General features: G+C 42.8%; 1 protein-coding gene across 4 annotated transcripts in view; it reads left to right on the top strand.

Moving 5' to 3' along the window:
* Positions 1–17,119, top strand: part of esrrga (estrogen-related receptor gamma a) — a 105,138-nt gene extending 88,019 nt beyond the window's left edge. For all 4 annotated transcript variants that reach the window (XM_056278494.1, XM_056278497.1, XM_056278496.1 and 1 more), the window contains 3 exons: positions 6,943–7,049; positions 7,176–7,338; positions 16,875–17,119. In XM_056278494.1, coding sequence (XP_056134469.1) covers positions 6,943–7,049; positions 7,176–7,338; positions 16,875–17,119 — 515 coding nt within the window. The remainder of the gene's footprint in view (positions 1–6,942; positions 7,050–7,175; positions 7,339–16,874) is intronic.
* Positions 17,120–17,401: the final 282 nt, after the last annotated feature.

Below are 17,401 nucleotides of genomic sequence, written 5' to 3'. Positions count from 1 at the left end.
CTGTATACATGCACACACGCACACACACACACACACACACACACACACACACACAACTGCAGAGGCACTCATAAGCATCACGATCGGTTCTCACTTATGAGCATTTGCCCTGTAACCATGAGAAAACAAATAGGGTTTTTTTGATGTGAGTGTTTGAGTGTATCTGTGTAACAACTGGGGCATAAGAGGGCTCTTGCATGTGTGTGTGTGTGTGTGTGTGTGTGTTTATGTCTGTCTATCTGTTTGTGCATGTCTGTGTGTGTGTCAAACTGTTGTGCGGTCTCGGGTGTAAACGTGCAGTCAGGACTCATTTGGCAGACAAACAGGCCGCAGGGTGGCTGGGGATTTGACGTGTGTTTCTGTGTGTGTCTGTCTGTGTGTGTCTGAGAAAGCAAGGCAAAGCAAAAAAAAAGGGAGAGAGACCAATAGAAAAAGTGAATAGTAAAGGTTAAGTCTGCATGACTGCACTGCAGCCTCTTTTTCACACACACACACACACACACACACACACACACACACACACACACACACACTGGCAACAAAAACACACACACACTTTCAGTAAACAGCAATCATCACCTCCACCCACTTTACCAAAGCCCAGAAATTAAATATTCACCTGTGTTTGATAACTAGACAAAACTGAAGAGGAGAGGTGATAAAGAGAATATATATGACAAAAGGCAACAGCTCGTCTTCACAACACAATGAAAATGTACATATCAGCATATATAGAAGCACATATTAACACACACAGTCTGTCTTTGAGCATGTAGATATTTTATCACTGCAATCATGTGCAAACCTACAGTGTGTAGTTCTTTTTTTTTTCGTATGTGATTGATTTGTACATGTTTTGGAATCTATAAAAAAACATTTGATTTTTGTTTTGCCATAAGATGTTGTCAAATATATACACAATGTCATCACAACTAATTTCACAGAAATATAAAATATTGGGTTGTCCGGGTAGCTTGACGGTCTATTCTGTTGCCTACCAACACAAGGATCACTGGTTCGATTCCCTGTGTTACCTCCGGCTTGGTCGGGCATCCCTACAGACACATTTGGTTGTGTCTGCGGGAGGGAAGCCAGATGTGAGTTTGTCCTGGTCGCTGCACTAGCGCCTCCTCTGGTCAGTTGGGGTCTCTGTTCGGGGGAGAGAGGGAACTGAGGGGATTGGTGTGATACTCCCACGTGCTACGTCCCACTGGCGAAACTCACTGTCAGGTGAAAAGGAGCGGCTGGCGACTCCACATGTATTGGAGGAGGCGTGTGGTGGTCTGCAGCCCTCCCCGGATCGGCAGAGGGAGTGGAGCAACGACCAGGACGGATTGGAAGAGTGGAGTAATTGTCCAGATACAATTGGGGGGGGGGGGGGGGGCAATCCAAAAAAAAATTTATATAAAATATCAAAGTCAAGCCTTGAGCTTAATTGTTTTGAAATGTCACACATAAGTTTGTCTTTTGTATTATCCATTTCATTCTGTTACATACACGTGTGTGTGTATCTAACATGAGCATACATCATGTTATACACATACCTACACACACACTCGCTCTCTCTCTCTCTCTCTCTCTCTGTCTGAAGATGGCCTCTCACCAAGAGGCAGGAGGAAATGTAATTAGAGACAATAGGGAGCCTTCTTTTGTCAAGTGAAATTGTAGGTACTGTATAGAAGACAGCTTTGCCTCTCTTCCTCTTCACTCCCTCTTTCTGGCCCTCTTTTCTTTTCGCTGCCTGTTTTATCGCTTCCCTTTCATTCCCCCGCTTCTCTCTCAGGCTGTCCTGTGTCATTCCATCACTCGTTTCTTTTTCTCCCCTCTTACTTCACTTTTCTCTCCCCCTTGTGCTCTCTCTCTCTCTCTCTCCCTCTCTCTCCATCAATACCTCTCTCCCTCGCTCCATCATCAGCACTAAATTCCCATTGATGTTTCTTTTCTTCTACTGTATCGATCGCTCCATGAGAAGGAGGGGAGGAACGGAGGAGGGGAAGAAGGGAGAGATGGCGTTATCTGTTAATTAATTTGTCCTGAAGCCGGCCGCCTATTAATCAGACAGATAAGAGGCATTGGATGGCTGAGTGGCCCAGACAGGCTGTTGGAGTGGGGTGGTGGGGGGGTGGGGGGGACATAGACGCACGTGCACACACACACTCACACACGTTCACAGAGAAAAGGCGTGCCTTCTGAACACACACTCACCCTCACGTACCAAAAACAAACACACATGCACACTGGTGCATCTATGCAAATGTGTGCACATGGTAGCGATGGACACGTGAACGTGAAGGTGTGGATGAGCATGCTATACAATATGCAGCATGCAATCATTGAGACACACTAAATGCATACATATTTAAAAGTATGCATATATCCACACACTCAAGCATGCACACACACACACAAACTAGCATATCCATGCACACTCATTCCTGATAAAAATCACTGATGGACCTCTATAAAAACACTCCAGTTCCAGCTCAATAAACTAATCATGGGGTTTTTAATTATTGGTGTTTTCTTTGCGCGCGCATGTGTGTGTGTGTGTGTTTTTGATGTGATGAGAGGGCAATATTTGTTGATGGGGGATGTGTGTAAATGTAATTATTTACCAAAGTAATTTATATTTAAGTGCATCAGATACCGCTTACACTCACTTGTGTGAATGTGTTTTTGTTTGTATGTGCATTTGCATAATGATGTGCACAAAATCACAAGTGCACACAAATGTGTGAGAAGCCTGGAAAGAGAAATGCATAACTTGTGTATCAACTCATTAAAATTGTCCATTTGGCCGTCGTATCCCTCAACATTACAAACGTGTCAAAAATACACACGTCTATCATTCTTACGTTTTATCAGTCAAATTCATGGTTTTGCTAACATGAATGAGCAAGTGAATGCAAGCAAGCACCACCACCCCCTTTTTCCCCCCAGTTGCATCTGGCAAATTACCCCACTCTTGTGAGCCATCCTGGTCGCTGCTCCACCCCCTCTGCCGATCTGGGGAGGGCTGCACACTACCACATGCCTCCTCCCATACATGTGGAGTCACCAGCCACTTCTTTTCACCTGACAGTGAGGAGATTCACCAGGGGGATGTAGCGTGTGGGAGGATCACGCTATTCCCCCCAGTTCCCCCTCCCCCCTGAACAGGCGCCCTGACAGACCACAGGAGGCGCTAGTGTAATAACCAGGACACATACCCACATGCGGTTTCCCACCCACAGACATGGCCAATTGTGTCTGTAAGGACGCTCGGCCAAGCCAGAGGTAACACGGGGAGTCAAACTGGCGATCCCCGTGTTGGTAGGCAACGGAATAGACCGCTATGCTACCCGGACGCCATAAGCAAGCACGTTTTTGAATTAATGAATAAACTCTGAAACCTTGATTTGCCTTGAGTAGAAATAGACTTGTAGTACAATGAGGACATTTGGGCGCTCCCATCACAGTCACAGGAACACAAAGCAGGGGAAATGAATGAATAAATGTAACATGAGTAACTTGGTAACTGAATGAGTGAATTGATAAATGAATCGAGGAAAGACAAAGTAGAATAGATGAGAATGCAATTCTTTTCATATGTAATTTTTTTCAACCCCCAGTTTTACATCTTTGTTTATCAGTCGCTGTTATCTCGCATAGGTGTGTTTAATTCTTGTCAAAAAAATGCAGGTATCACTTTACTGCAATGGGAATAGAAGAAAATAACGTAATGTCTCTGCCCTGCTGTGCATTTAAGAAATTGAGAAATTTCTCAGTTGTTCTGAAAGTGCTCTGACATGACTGATGTATGAATGATAAATATTAATCAACCAGCTGTCATAAAGCTAATGTTCAGCACACTCATCATTTGGAGGGATATGGCCAATAATAACTTACACTTAATCGGTTTAAAATGTGGTGCTCCATGTAATCTTCAATGATTGCTGTTTAGATGCCCATGAGGAAGACATTTTAACACCAAATTTGCTGCAGCAGAGCTGCTCTGTATCATATCCATCAGCTGAGGAATGCTATCATACTGCTGAGTACAACATTTCTGAAAAGGCACAGTTAAATCATCCCACTAATTTTACCCAGCATTTGTAAAGTAGGCTTATTAGAAGAGGAATGACTTAGATGGACAATTTACATATATTAATGGGAATTACCCATGTTTTCAAGTAACACACACACACACACACACACACACACACACACACACACACACACACACAAAGCTAAGTGTATGCATCTTTTAAGGAAACATCAGGGTTGTCCAACCGAAATTAGGGGTGTGACGCTGGACAACACAAACTGTATGATTCTTTGTTGAAACACATTAGCAGCTGATGAATGCGAGAGGCAATGTATTAAATCTTTTTTCCTGTATCCATGTTGATATTATATATATATATATATATATAGAGAGAGAGAGAGAGAGAGAGAGAGAGAGAGAGAGAGAGAGAGAGAGAGAGAGAGAGAGAGAGAGAGAGAGAGAGAGATATGCCATCTTCCAGTTGCTAGCCCAGTGGATAGATTTGTGGTCCAGATCCTCATGCAAGGACACTGGCAGTGGCCCTGAAGCCTAAAGATATAGATGCCATCATACCTCTTACATCAAGTTTTGTGCTTAAATTTTTATCCACCGTCTTGTGTTCGTACATGTGATGTACATCTCGTACATCTTTCTACTTTTAGAATGTTCTACCGCACCATGCCATGGCCCTCCATGTACCTAATATGTCCTCATACATCAAATAAAAACATAAAAAGATAATAAGAAAAAAAGAAATAGTGAAAAGTAATCCAATATGATAATAGCGAGGAACCGAAAGAAAGCATGATATACTTGGAAGAAATAAGCCTTTCATAGCACTGGTCCAATGTCAGTCCACTGAGCTGCTAACTTGTACAAAACTTGCAATCTGCAGACAATCAAGCTAGTGTCGGAATTTTGCAAGTGAACCGGGTGGCTCTGAGAAGTCACATCATGCCATACTATACCTGTAGTAAGCTGTGAGTCCCTCTGCTGCTCTATTGAGACTTGTCCTTACAATTCAGCCACTTGCAGAATCTCATTGTTTGTGTATTCTAAGTATTTGTTTTAAGTGATGCAGCTTTGTCCCACTGCTCCTCTTTTATGGGCTCAGTACTCAGGACGCCCTTAAGATGTCTGCTTGTTTGTAAGAGGTGTGTATGTATACACCCTGTGTGTGTGTGTGTGTGTGTGTGTGTGTGTGTGTGTGTGTGTATGTGTGTGTGTGTGAATGAGAGAGAGATAGAGAGAGAGAAGACCCCCTTAAGAAATTCACCTTTAGTCCCTCCTGATGATTTCATGAAGTAGTGGTGGACACTGCCAGTTGGCAGTGATACTGCCCACACTGTGAATATATGTGTGTGTATGTTTAGTTGTTCTTTTGGGTTTTGTCTTTTTCTCTTTTCTTTTCTTTTTTTTTTACAATTAATCATCAATCAACAAACAATCGTTTATGTTTAAATTAATTTCTGTGTATGTGCGTTGGCGCTTGTATCTCTGTGTGCCTGATTAGTGCCACTGTATCCACCCGTTTGTGCGTATGTGTGTGCACGTGTGTGTTTCCTAATGTGATGAGAGATGTTAACGGTTGTAGATAGAATGAATTAGAGCTTGTTACAAACAACAATAGCCTGCAACCTGGGCATAATGAGACGCCTGCCATTACCCATCAACACACTGGGAGATAAGAGACTCTAACACTCGCTCTCACACCCGCACACACACACACACCCGCGCGCACACACACACACACACACACACTTTACCATCTCAAGAGGAGGCAAATCACAACAGATGTTGTTAGAGAAATATCTTCTTTCTGATCAGCCTGCTTCCCCTTGGAAGGAGCTCCGCTAAAAAGTCTCTCCCCCTCTATCTCGCTCTCGCACACACACACACACACACACACACACACACACACACACACACACACACACACACACACTCACACACACATTAGAGAGATGCGGCGAGCTCTGACAGGTGCGCTCACCTGGGCCTTTGTCTCTGTCTCGCTGAGGAAGGCTTCACATAAACACACGTGCACACACGCAGGCAGACAGGTGTGAATAGACAGGTGTGTGAGAAGAGGACAGCTGTGAGGGAAGGTGTGAGTGGGCAGGTGTTCCATTAGAAAGACAGACAGGCAGAGAGGGGGAGAGAGAGAGAGACCCAGGCATGGCTCGATACACCTATCAAAAGTGATAGAAAAATACATACCATACAGAGAGGTAAGAAAGGAAGATGGAAACAAACAAAACAAACAAGCTAGCAGGAGAGTAAAAGAGAATGGCAAACAATCACGGAGACAGAGAGAGCAACAGAGACACAGAGGGACAGAGATCTAAAGAAAGACAACCAGTGGAGACAGACAGCATGAGAGAGACAGACACCAACAGATAAAGAGACATTAATTAGGATTGGGGAGAGAGAGAGAGAGAGAGAGAGAGAGAGAGAGAGAGAGAGAGAGAGAGAGAGAGAGAGAGATATGGAGACAGGCGCAGGCAGGTAGATATAGATAGACATAGATTGACATTGGAGAAAGCAGCGGTTTTGAGGCTATAGCTGCTGTTGTTGAGTGCTCGTGATACAGTGGCGATGGCTAGCATTGATCCATGGAGGTTGTGTCAGGGGGAGATAAGGCCTGCCTTTCCCAGGCGAAGAGCCTCTGGCACCACGGGAGAAAGGGAAGTGGGCAGGGAGGCAAGGAGAGCAGGCCTTGACCCTCTCCCTGCTCTCAAGCCATTTTTTCCTTTCTTTCTGTTTCCTCTTTCACTTTCTCCCCGACGTCTCACCCTCTCTATCTCCCTCTTTCTCTTGGCTTATATGTTAAGTTTATATTTTGACTAAATGTATCATTATTGCATTAAAGCCTGTTTGTTTTCTGACTCTCTGTCCTCTGTTCTTTCCATCAGGTTTCTCTACGTTGTCCTTGGCAGACCAGATGAGTCTACTGCAGAGTGCATGGATGGAAATACTTATCCTGCGTGTTGTGTACCGCTCCTTGTCCTTTGAAGACAAGGTTAGTTTGTTTGGTCTATGTTTGTTTTTCACTCAAATCATTCAAAGCTCGAAGAGAAAAAGAAAGCACTGCCTAATACCAACATGATATCTATCAATCTATCTGTCTCTCTATTTATCTATCTAGTTGGTGTATGCTGAGGACTACATCATGGATGAGGACCAGTCTAAACTAGCAGGACTTCTGGACCTGAACAATGCTATCCTGCAACTGGTCAAGAAATACAAAACCATGAAACTAGAGAAGGAGGAATTTGTCACCCTCAAGGCCATCGCTCTGGCTAACTCTGGTAGGAAATCTACTTTCACTCGATGTTAAAGTTCAAACTTATTGGGAACGCATCACGGGAGCCATTTTTGGTTTGTCTTCTCAACTGGGGAAGCAAATTTGTGCAAGTAAAATTAAGAGCTACGCCCCACCACTCCACATCAAAATATGTACACATGAGGGCTATGGGCCTCGCCTCAAGCCCACATCAGCCGAATTGGACACTGATGGTGCCTGTAATGAAATGCGTACCTCTCAAATACCCATTTTCTCTTGGTGGCCTATCAACATGACTCCCCATAGAAATATTTCCCATTTTTCTTGTGAACTTTTAAGTCAGGGTTACTGAATAATTGCTCTCGCAAACAAGATTTTTAAATCAAGGCCCTTTACAACTGAATGAGTTCCTGTAGGATATGGCTTAATAGCTGTTCTGTACATGGAAACTAACAAAACCATTTTAAACATAATATTATAAGGTGCAGATACTTAAATCTACAGAAAAGGGGTTTAATGTCATTTTAATTTTATGGATGTATGGAAGAAACAACACGGTAATTTTGATCTTTTTTGCTTAAAACTACATCCCGCCATAAGCTATAAGCACCTTAGAACACAGAGATGTGAAACAGACTGTCTCCTCTGTGTGTGTGTGTGTGTGTGTGTGTGTGTGTGTGTGTGTGTGTGTGTGTGTGTGTGTGTGCCTGTGTGCGTGTGTAATGGTGAATGTATGTAAACGCCTGGCGGAAAAAGAGTTAATCCTAGAATTCCTAGCCTCCTGGGACTCATTTGAGCTGAACCATCAAAGGAGCGATTTAAATACTTGTCTCACAGACGCATACACACACGCGTGCACACACGACCGACAACTGCAACACATGTAGTCTCACACACAGAGACAGTTAATCCTTCCCAATAAACCCATAAAGCAATGCCATCAGCCATCCCACCTCCCACTTTCTGAAGCAACCTCTACTCCACGCACACATAAACAAATACACACACAGACGTACGTACACACTCCTTACACAGCAGACACTAATATCTTTTAGCTCCCCCAATCCAAACCGAAAGCCCATGGTCCCACCCCCTGCCAGAGTGGCCACCCCCTTTACAATTAGCATGGTTGTCTCTTTAGATGCCTGTTAAATAAAGTGCAATCATTAGGACCCCAGTTCTGTCGATAAAGCCCCCTCTCTGATGTTGTCCTGCTGCATCGACAACTGACTGACACACACACACACACACACACACACACACACACACACACACTTCTCCCTCCCATGACCCAGTCTTTTGAACTTTGTCTTGGATGCCGGCCAGCTCTTCAGTACTCTTTAATTACAAGGGGGAAGCTGTCAATACAATGTGTTTAAATGGGAGAATGCAATGGGAGAGCTTTGAATACGGAGGGAGGGCCCATCTGTTCTGACGGGGCTACAGTCTACACACAAGCCCAACCACATGCACACACACAGAAATGTGTGCATGTTCGCACACAGTCTCTTGTCTTCACAAATGCTCAGGCAGAGTGTAACGCATACACTTACAAACACACACACGTTCCCCACACACAACAGCACCCATACACAAAAATATTGACAGATTGTTTTTCTGGGGGCCATGTGTGTCAATCAATCTCTCTGCCCCACTTGTGTGTATTTGTGTGTGTTTGTGTACATGCTATAGTCTGAAAGATGAGAAAACCTATTGGATCTGCCGGATGGACAGCAACAACAATGATGATGATGATGATGATGATGACTGTTCAGTGTTTGGCAAGCAGAGGCCTTGCTGCCTCAAAGCGCAGCCTGATCTCTAAAAGATGTGTTTGCGTGCACACATATGAGTTCAGTCTAAAATATGAGGTTATGATTATTGCAAAAAGCTGTTACATACTCAAGGACAAGCAAAGAAAAGTATGAGTGGCGAAAATACACACAAAGGCAAAAAGAAGACAAGAACAGTCTTACAGCAAACTGGCGAATGTTCCCTTACCGTGGGTGTTACAATCTGCAGTTTGGTGAAAGGATTTTGGTTGATTAGTTGTAATAGAGTCATACTATGGGTCTGAAATTGGTTTCCTTGCATCAGCAGCCACAAAACATTCACTTTGCGAATAGTGGACTGCAAGACGGCCGCAGTAGCTCAGTTAAATATTACTGCCTTATCTTTTTCATTCCAAAGGCTTAAAGTGGGGAAATGACAAGTTGCAGCCCTCGTCACAAGGCTAAAATTTCTTTTCCAGTGAATCTTAAGGACTCCGCTGAATGAATTCAAAAGACCGGATTGGTAAATAAGAGCCAAAATTTACATCACAAGATTTCCTCACTAACTGTTCAAAAAAAAATCGCAAATTTGCAACAGTAGATTTTGCTGATTGATTTCCAAACAACTGGCTCCAAAGTAAGAGCCTAGCTTAACATCACTGCTTCGAGTGCTCTACAAGATAATGCTCTACAAGACAACAGAATGCTAGCATTAGCATTTTGAAGGGCACTGACACTAATTAATTCGCAGGATGCTAATCGCCTGCATTAATGAAGGCAAGCCTTAAGAAATGTTCGCAAACGTGCCCCACATGTAAAGACACCAAAACTAGCCAGTGGAAAAAAAAAAGTGTGTCTACGTTTGTGTATGAGTGTGTATCTCTGCGTGTGCATGTATGTGCATGCCTGTCTGTATGTACTTGTGCGAATTTCACGTTACTTGTTCATTTGTATGCTTTAACAGCCCTACACTGTCCTGCTCATTAGTTGTTGTTATTGTTGTTGTTGTTGTTGTGTTATTCTGGAATGAATAGGCTCCTGTATTTACCTGTTAACAACTGTAACTAAATCAGTCAACTTTTAACAAGGCAGCAAAACAGTCAGTCCCTGTCCATCACCCATTAAACCCACACAAAAGATCTCACCTCCAGAATCATATTTCACTATGCTGGTTTAGACTCTCAATTTATCCCATGATTTTGTTGAAGAACTTTTAAGACCAAATATCAAAGTAAATTTATCATCTCTAATGTGCCCTCTCTTTCACACATGTATATACACATCTAACTAGATAGATGTGTCACAGTGGGTAAACAGTATGTTAGATTCACAGTAGTAGTAGCCGATTCACAACCTATGCTAAATGTCAGGCTCTCACTCTCCCCTTTTTGTGACATTCCATCGTGCATAACAGCATAAAGCTGAAACATGTGGAAAAGAGTTAATAAATACTAATGAGTGAGCCACTTTCTTGTATATACAGGAGGGAAGGGAAGACAGTTTTATAAGTGATGAAAGCTGTGGTGTTCTATTGATCTTTATAGAATCCAACCACCCTCTGTCTGGTCCTGCATACTGATACGTGCATTACACTCTATAGATCCAACCTGTGTGTGTGTGTGTGTGTGTGTGTGTGTGTGTGTGTGTGTGTGTGTGTGTGTGTGTGTGTGTGTGTGTGTGTGTGTGTGTGTGTGTGTGTGTGTGTCCGTCCGTAAGTGTTGATATATTTTATGACAAATTAATATTACTAGTGATACCTTATGTTTGTTTGGTCATGATGTGTGGCACTTTCAGTAAATGTGAGTGGTCACACTTATGCCCAGGTGTTTGCATGGTGACATGAGCAGTGGCAACCAACTGTCCACTGGTGTGTCTTGCACACAGGTTTGTCACTTGCACATGTACATATATATATTTATGTACATGCTTTTTAATCATAATGCTGGCCGTGCTAGCACGTGTTAGCCTGGTGGATGTTATAAGTATTTTAAATTTGTTAGTATAGCTATTTCCTTTCAGAAGTGTTATTTTGGATTATAGGTCTATCTTCCATGAGGGTAGCATTCCCCTCATATAGATGCACGTGCACATATGCACACACACAGAGCAGGACACATCATCAATATCCCATGAAAATGTCAAAAAAGTTAAATGTTCTATGATTGCTATTAATGGTTTATTTTCCTATTGACATCCCTGTATTTTAGATATTCTCTAAACCATGCTATCTCTAAAGAATTATAGTGTGTGTGGTCTACAAGTGTGGGACAATCTACATGCATACACATGTATTAAAGCACACACACACACACACAAGTTTAAAGACAAAGAATTACTCACCTAAACCTGCATTTTTAATTTTTTCTTAAGGCAGAGTATCTTGTGCCTTGCAGTTAATCATTGAGAGTCACTATCTCCACAGTTCATATGAACATCAATAACTGATTATTTGGATTTATATATGTGTGTGGATGCTTTTGTGCTCATTATTGTATGTACTGAGAGAAACCTGTATGAATATGTATCTATGTAGCACATACAAAAATTTACACCTATATGTGTTCCTTCCCCTCGTGTGTGTGTGTGTGTGTGTCTGTCTGTGTGTCTGTCTGTCTGTCTGTCTGTCTGTCTGTCTGTCTGTCTGTGTGTGTGTGTGTGTGTGTGTGTGTGTGTCTGATGGCTTGTCAATAGTAGCCTTGTGATTATTATTTAACATGCATGTAGTCATCGATCGCAGACATTGATCGGGGGGTTGCAAGCTAAAGGCCAGCTCACATTAAGACTTCAGTTCCCTAGAGGGCAGTATATAGAGCATTACTATAGAGGGACATTCGCTGGCTTTACAGCTGCATGTGCTAAAATATACTCACTATGCAATCGCCACATGAATATTCTTACACACACAGACTTACATACACCAGAGAGACACACAAGTAGACAAATACACGAACAAGGCAATCTCTTCTGTTCCCGTGTCTCTCCATCTTGTTACAAGACTCTCTCCATCTCCTCCCACTCTCCTTGGTGTCTCTCCATTCATCACGCCCACCGATTCACACATTAAACAGACAGAGAAAGCTCCTCAGTGTCTGAAGTCGAACTCCAGGATTTACTTGACATTAAGTGTTAACATTAAAGAAAGTCAATGTTAAATTGTATAATGGCAAGATGTATAGGTAACACACTGACCACATCACAATGTTAAACACAAGGTTGAAAGAGAGAGGTTTTTTCAAGAAGAAAAAAGGAAGACTGGCGGTAAAGTATTTTCACATGGGGTCTCGAAAACTGCAAGAAAATAGTCTTTTACTTGGTGTAAAACTTTAAATACTAGTTTGCTGATGTTTAAGAAAATCAAATGAGAAAATTTTAAAATCAGACCTTAACACCTTAAGTCATTTATGGTCCCTTACATACGAAAATAAATACGTCCCTTTGAAACGATGTGACCGTCACTGCCCACATACTTCCATGCGTCCTTTACGTTGGCTTGGATGCTAAGCAATGCATCCATTAGAGGGCAGTTCAGAGTCAAAAGTTTGACAACAACAAACATGGCACCAGTGGAGGAGGTCATTATAATGTCCCTGTTAAGAAAGAGGTGAAAGCGGAGGCAGTGTTGTAGATGGTGGTGGTCTGTGAAGCCATTAATTACATCGTGAGTTCCACCATTTTTTTAGATGTCTTCATCGTATCTCGCTGGTCTGGCTTATACTATTGGCTAGACCAGGGGTCGGGAACCTTTTTGACTGGGAGAGCCATAAAAGCCAAATATTTCTAAATATATTTCATTGAGAGCCATATAGTATTTTTAACGTATAATAAATTAAATATGTCTTACTTTTAATGCGACTTCTGGTGCTGCATGGTTTTGCTGATGGCCTTGTAGTCTGGTTCATACGTGGTGAGGTTGAGCTTCATGCAGGCGTTGAGGCTTCCATCAGTTAAACGTGAGCGTAGGTTGGTCTTAATGTTCCTCATATGCGAGAAAGACTGTTCACATGCATATGTAGAGCCAAACATGGTCAATACGGCAATACTCACACGCTGCATTGTGTGGTATGTCACAGGAAGCTCGTTCCAAGTTTTAAGAATCAGCTGGTCTTCAGGTTGAAGATTTTTAATTTCTGTCCACTTGTGTTCCCTCGCCAGCTCTCCTCGCTGTCGCGCAAGACTTTCCAACTCTCCATTAAGTGACTTGAACTTACTCATCCACATGTCTGATGCCTTCAGGTCAGCAACTTCCAGCTCAAAGTCTCCGATAGAAACCCCGGGGATGCATGTCAGGTCGATTTTGTCCACTGCACACTCATGTGGATGAGTGATGAACTTGAAAAGACCAGTGCGCGCACAAAATTCTCCAAAACGTGCTTTGAATGACTGCAGGAGATTGAACGTAAAGCCAGCTAGCTGCTGGAGATCCAGATGTTGAGTGGAGTCACTTGCTAAGCATGCATCTCTAAATTGTTGCAGTCTTTCAAAGTGCAGAAGACGACCTGTTTCAATGTCCCTGAGAAAGACTTCCAGCTTGCTTTCAAATGCAAACACTGCTTGTTGAAGGGATGAGATTGTATTTCCAATACCTTGCATTTTCACATTGAGCTGGTTCAGATGGCCAGTTATGTCCACGAGATAGTGAAACTGCAGGAGCCAGTCAGTGTTGTCTAGCTCAGGATGCTTGACGCCTTTCATTTCAAGAAAAGTCCGGATTTCACTCAGGCAAGCTACAAAACGGCTGAGCACCTTCCCCCTTGACAACCAACGCACGTTGCTGTGTAAAAGCAGACCGGGATAATGATTCCCAACTTCTTCTAACAGAGCTTTAAACTGGCGATCATTTAAAGCTCGGGCAACAATAAAGTTGACCACTCGAATGACCAGAGACATCACCTCGCCAAGCTCCTGGCCACACGTCTGAGCGCAAAGCGCCTCCTGGTGCAGGATGCAATGAAAACTTAGGATGGCTCTCTTTTCATATTCACGGAGAAGCGCTACAAATCCTTTGTTCTTCCCCAACATACAGGGTGCACCATCAGTACAGACAGAAATAAGTTTATCCATCGGTAGTTTTTTTTCTTTAGCAAACTCCATGAAAGACATGAATAAATCCTCTCCTCTTGTTGTCCCTTTCATTGGCAAAACAGCCAAGCTTTCCTCACGCAGTGTGTCACCTGCAGCATACCTGGCAATGATACTGCACTGAGATAGATGGCTAACGTCTGTTGACTCATCTAACGCGAGAGAAAAGTATGTCCCGGCGTTTATGTCCTTAATTTGTGTTTCCTCGACTTGATTTGCCATCATGATGCTACGATCGTGCACAGTTCTTGCTGACAGGGGCATGTCTTTTATTCGTTTGATTATCTTGTCTTTATTTGGGAAGTCATCAAACAGTTCATTGGCCACATCAAGCATGAATGTTTTGGCATACTCGCCATCTGTGAATGACTTTCCATTCCTTACTATTGCCAAAGCCCCCGCAAAGCTAGCGGAATTCCCGTCACCTTGCTTGGTCCACACACGTAGTTGCTGCTGACTCGTCTGCACTCTCCGCTGTAGCTCCTCGCATGCCCTTTTCCTGCTGTCCCCCGCTGGATATTTCGATGCAAATGAAGCATGGTGCGTATCGAAGTGCCGCTTTATATTTGACCGTTTCATCGATGCAATTTTATCATTGCATATTAGACATATCGCAGATCCTGCTCTCTCCACAAATGCAAATTCCTCTGTCCACGCAGCCTGGAATGCACGGTAATCATCGTCTTTTTTTCTTTTCGCCATCTTTTCCGTTACAAGGGTTGAAGCGGATAAACTAGTTGGCTATCTGATAAAATTGATTTCTTCACCTTTACAATGACCCGGACATGCTCGCGAGCCATTGGTTCCCGACCCGACCCACGGGTGACCCGTGACCCGTGAAATTTATCTTCAAAACTAATTTCTGTTTACTTTAAAATGACACAGTATTATTAAGAAATATCACAAGTATTTTAAAATCAGTTACAAACTGATTTTTTTGAAAAAAAAATAATTTTCAACTCAAAATTGTCTGGGAGCCATATGCCGTCACCGGAAGAGCCATATATGGCTCGCGAGCCATAGGTTCCCGACCGCTGGGCTAGACTATCCCTACGAATTCCAGTGGTACCGCACCGTCTCATCCGTATCCATAAGCTTTCAGAAAACATGTACAATTATGGATAAAATGAACGCAAAGTACGGACAGAAAGCTCCTTCCTTAACCGTATATGTAGTATTTAACGTTGAGCATAAATGAGGCCTTGGCCCTTCTCTGGCACTGAGCAATAACACAGGAGATGGATGGGGCACAGACGCTGACAAAGACACATGCGGGTGTAAACTTAATCAAGAAGAGATGTGAGTGCTCTGGACCCAGTGGTAAGCACCTCACTTCATTGCTGTAAAAAGAGAAGACATACACTACCGTTCAAAAGTTTGGGATCACCCAAACAATTTTGTGTTTTCCATGAAAAGTCACACTTATTCACCACCATATGTTGTGAAATGAATAGAAAATAGAGTCAAGACATTGACAAGGTTAGAAATAATGATTTGTATTTGAAATAAGATTTTTTTTACATCAAACTTTGCTTTCGTCAAAGAATCCTCCATTTGCAGCAATTACAGCATTGCAGACCTTTGGCATTCTAGCTGTTAATTTGTTGAGGTAATCTGGAGAAATTGCACCCCACGCTTCCAGAAGCAGCTCCCACAAGTTGGATTGGTTGGATGGGCACTTCTTTGAGCAGATTGAGTTTCTGGAGCATCACATTTGTGGGGTCAATTAAACGCTCAAAATGGCCAGAAAAAGAGAACTTTCATCTGAAACTCGACAGTCTATTCTTGTTCTTAGAAATGAAGGCTATTCCATGCGAGAAATTGCTAAGAAATTGAAGATTTCCTACACCGGTGTGTACTACTCCCTTCAGAGGACAGCACAAACAGGCTCTAACCAGAGTAGAAAAAGAAGTGGGAGGCCGCATTGCACAACTGAGCAAGAAGATAAGTACATTAGAGTCTCTAGTTTGAGAAACAGACGCCTCACAGGTCCCCAACTGGCATCTTCATTAAATAGTACCTGTTAGAGCCTGTTTGTGCTGTCCTCTGAAGGGAGTAGTACACACCGGTGTAGGAAATCTTCAATTTCTTAGCAATTTCTCGCATGGAATAGCCTTCATTTCTAAGAACAAGAATAGACTGTCGAGTTTCAGATGAAAGTTCTCTTTTTCTGGCCATTTTGAGCGTTTAATTGACCCCACAAATGTGATGCTCCAGAAACTCAATCTGCTCAAAGAAGTGCCCTTCCAACCAATCCAACTTGTGGGAGCTGCTTCTGGAAGCGTGGGGTGCAATTTCTCCAGATTACCTCAACAAATTAACAGCTAGAATGCCAAAGGTCTGCAATGCTGTAATTGCTGCAAATGGAGGATTCTTTGACGAAAGCAAAGTTTGATGTAAAAAAAATCTTATTTCAAATACAAATCATTATTTCTAACCTTGTCAATGTCTTGACTCTATTTTCTATTCATTTCACAACATATGGTGGTGAATAAGTGTGACTTTTCATGGAAAACACGAAATTGTTTGGGTGATCCCAAACTTTTGAACGGTAGTGTACGTTCTAGCCATTTACAAGGTACACAACACAGTGGAAGGCTGGAATACTTCTTTTACAACTTCATGGATCAAATGTTATCTTGTTTCTAAATATGTGTCATGTATTTTGATGATAATAAATCAACTTAAATATTCCTTTACCCTTGTCCAGACTCCATGCACATTGAGGACGTGGATGCAGTGCAAAAGCTACAAGATGTTCTCCATGAGGCCCTGCAGGACTACGAGGCTTCCCAGCACCAGGAGGACCCTCGCCGGGCAGGCAAGCTGCTCATGACCCTTCCCCTGCTCCGCCAGACGTCCACCAAGGCCGTGCAGCATTTCTACAGCATCAAACAGGATGGGAAAGTCCCAATGCACAAACTCTTCCTGGAGCTGCTGGAAGCTAAGGTCTGAGGATGGATGGGGCGTGGAAGGGTAGCTAGAGAGGCCTGTGCGAACTGTCCAAGTTCAACCAGTTTGACTGACCTCAAGGTCTTTTACACACTCAACACAAACACATACACACATGCTAGCACGTGAATACACGTGCACACTCACTTATGCACATTCTTATACACACACAGAAATATGTTTCTGAGATATGTCTGCAAATGCAGTCCCTATGAACAGACAATTACCCCAATCCTCATACCTAAATACTCATATCTCCCCCTTCTTTGACAAAGAAAGGGCACT

This window comes from Lampris incognitus, chromosome 4 (genome assembly GCF_029633865.1).
Source record: "Lampris incognitus isolate fLamInc1 chromosome 4, fLamInc1.hap2, whole genome shotgun sequence".
Taxonomy (NCBI): domain Eukaryota; kingdom Metazoa; phylum Chordata; class Actinopteri; order Lampriformes; family Lampridae; genus Lampris; species Lampris incognitus.
The sequence above is the reverse complement of the archived record's forward strand: the minus strand, read 5'-3'. Positions and strand labels throughout refer to the sequence as shown.